This window comes from Drosophila persimilis, unplaced genomic scaffold (assembly GCF_003286085.1).
Source record: "Drosophila persimilis strain 14011-0111.01,24,50 unplaced genomic scaffold, DperRS2 tig00000863-arrow-arrow-pilon, whole genome shotgun sequence".
NCBI lineage: Eukaryota > Metazoa > Arthropoda > Insecta > Diptera > Drosophilidae > Drosophila > Drosophila persimilis.
In genome coordinates, this window is record NW_020825364.1 from 233,502 (window position 1) to 235,711 (window position 2,210).

Sequence of the window (2,210 nt, forward strand, 5' to 3'; positions counted from 1 at the left end):
CTCCCCTCTCGAGCTCGGAATCCAGGACGCACATCTGTTGATTGCTTTTTTGTATGTTATTCACCGGAGACTATCCGTTGTCTCCGTTGCGGGGATCGCAAAGGCAGGATGACGCACTCGAGTGTTGCACAATCTTTCGTGGGTTCGCTTGAGACAATGTTTTGGCTCGAGGAATGTGCCACTAATTGAAAGACATTCCTTTCGAGGCGTTTGGGGTATAAGTACTCCCCGTTTGGCGGACACTCGGACCAGTTTTCAGCCGGAATGGGAGGCCGAATAGTCGTAGCCCTCGTGTACTGCGGCCTCCTCCTGGAGCTCTGCCACGGCGGCGGGGGGCTGCCGCGCATCATCAACGGCGGCAACGCCACTGCCAAACAGTTCCCCTACCAGGTGTTCTACGAGACCTTCGTGCTCGAGGACAGCTCCTTCTGGAGGCCCACCTGCGGAGGGACCTTGGTCTCCAGGCGGATTGTCCTGACGGCTGCCCACTGCTTCGCGCTGGATCCCTACATGTGAGACCCTCCAGAGCCCAGCAAGTCCCTCCCCGAAGATTCATTTGATTTTTGTTTGGGTTTCGAAAGCAAAGCCCTGAGGATTTACCTCGGAGCCGTGGACAAGTCGAGCGCCAGCGAAGAGGGACAACGGCGATTGGATGTGGACCGCAGCTGCGTGGTGATCCACGAGGACTTCCAGCCCCTCACGTGGCACAACGACATCGCCCTCATAAGACTGCCCATTGATGTGCCCTTCAGTGAGTACATTCGGGCCGCCAGGCTGCCGCAGCCGACCAACGACTACGTGAACGCAGAGGCCACCGTCTCCGGGTGGGGTGCGTACCAAGGTACAGTCCTCTCTCCGGCTTCCCGGGTCCCCGGTTCTCATCCCAGCTTCCGTTCCAGCCTCGGCCAGTGGGGACCTGCTCTGGCACGATCGCCTGAAGTACTACGACATCGGCGTCATCTCGAACGAGGAGTGCGAGGAGAGGCGGCGGCCCGTCTTGCCGGGGATGTTCCCGGCATCCTTCATCTGCATCGCCCCCAGCGGGAACGCGCCCTGCCGGAACGACTCTGGGGGACCCCTGGTGCTCAAGGACGGCGGGGACTTCGTACTCCTCGGAGTGACCTCCCACGGCCTCAGCCGGAACTGCACCACCCACCTGCCTACGGTCTATACCAGAGTCTCTTCGTTTCTGGACTGGATACGAGACCATTCTGGGGCTCAAATTGAGATCTGATTCAAATATAACGCCAGGCCATAGGTCCAACCCAAGACAGTCCTTTGTCCCCCCTTTATCTCTCTTTTTTTTGACCTCACGCCGGGATCTATCCGGTTGTCCTGGCCGAGGATTGCATTGGTCTGTCGTTGGCTACGTGGAGCGGGATGGATGGATGGGCCAGAGTGCCCCTTTCCCCTGCCTTTCTGCCTCTCTGGGCCTTGCCCTATTGCTGGCCCTACGATTATGATGCCTTTTGGTGGCTTGACGAATCCCATTCCACTCTCCCGGAGCGGGAGATCGCCGACACCAGGAAGTAAATGCTCTACAATGGCAATCCCCTTCTTGACTTTCCAGGAATTTTCGAGGCGTAGCAACTGTTTGTGACATGTTTTGATTTGTGTGTTTGGGTCCGACGACGTTTACGACGCGAGGCTTGTAAGTCTTTCTGCCAAAACATTACAATGGCCAGAGACCTCCCCAGACCCAGAGCCAAAGGCAGAGCCAAAGCCAGAGCCAGAGCCAGACGCAGAGCCAGACGCAGAGCCAGGCCCAGAGACGAGGAAACCACTAGAGCAATGCTTGGCTAACGGACGACGAGAGGGCCTCCAGAACTCGACAGATCTCGACAGAACAGAAACAGGAAGGGGGAGGGGGTAGGGGGAAGGGGGAGGGGGATGGGGGAGGGGGGAGGGAAAAGAGAACGAATCGAAATGTTATCGATGACATTAATAGCGATTGCGCTGAGGCTTTCATCAATTACAAGTCTGTTGTTGGACATGGATCTGCCTCTCTCTCTCTGCCTCTCTCTCTCTCTCTCGGGGGCCCTCTCTCTGTGGAGAGCTCTTTCAACCTACGCACAAGCAGAGAGCCCCAGCGAAAATTGTAAATTATTACAATGCAAATGATTTCCATATTGTAAATATGATGTGAGTGCTGATAAAAAGGCAGGCGAGCAGGGGAGCAAGGGAGCCCGCCTTCCAGCCCGACTTGAGGC

The 2,210-nt window shown here is 56.8% G+C and overlaps 1 protein-coding gene across 1 annotated transcript; it reads left to right on the forward strand.

The window, feature by feature from the left end:
- The first annotated feature begins 261 nt into the window (after window positions 1-261).
- Window positions 262-1,273, forward strand: LOC6599534 (chymotrypsinogen A). The gene is made up of 3 exons (XM_026993602.1): window positions 262-512; window positions 582-841; window positions 900-1,273. The coding sequence occupies exons 1-3, from the start codon at window positions 265-267 to the stop codon at window positions 1,232-1,234; spliced, it is 843 nt and encodes a 280-aa protein (XP_026849403.1). The 5' UTR covers window positions 262-264; the 3' UTR covers window positions 1,235-1,273.
- Window positions 1,274-2,210: the final 937 nt, after the last annotated feature.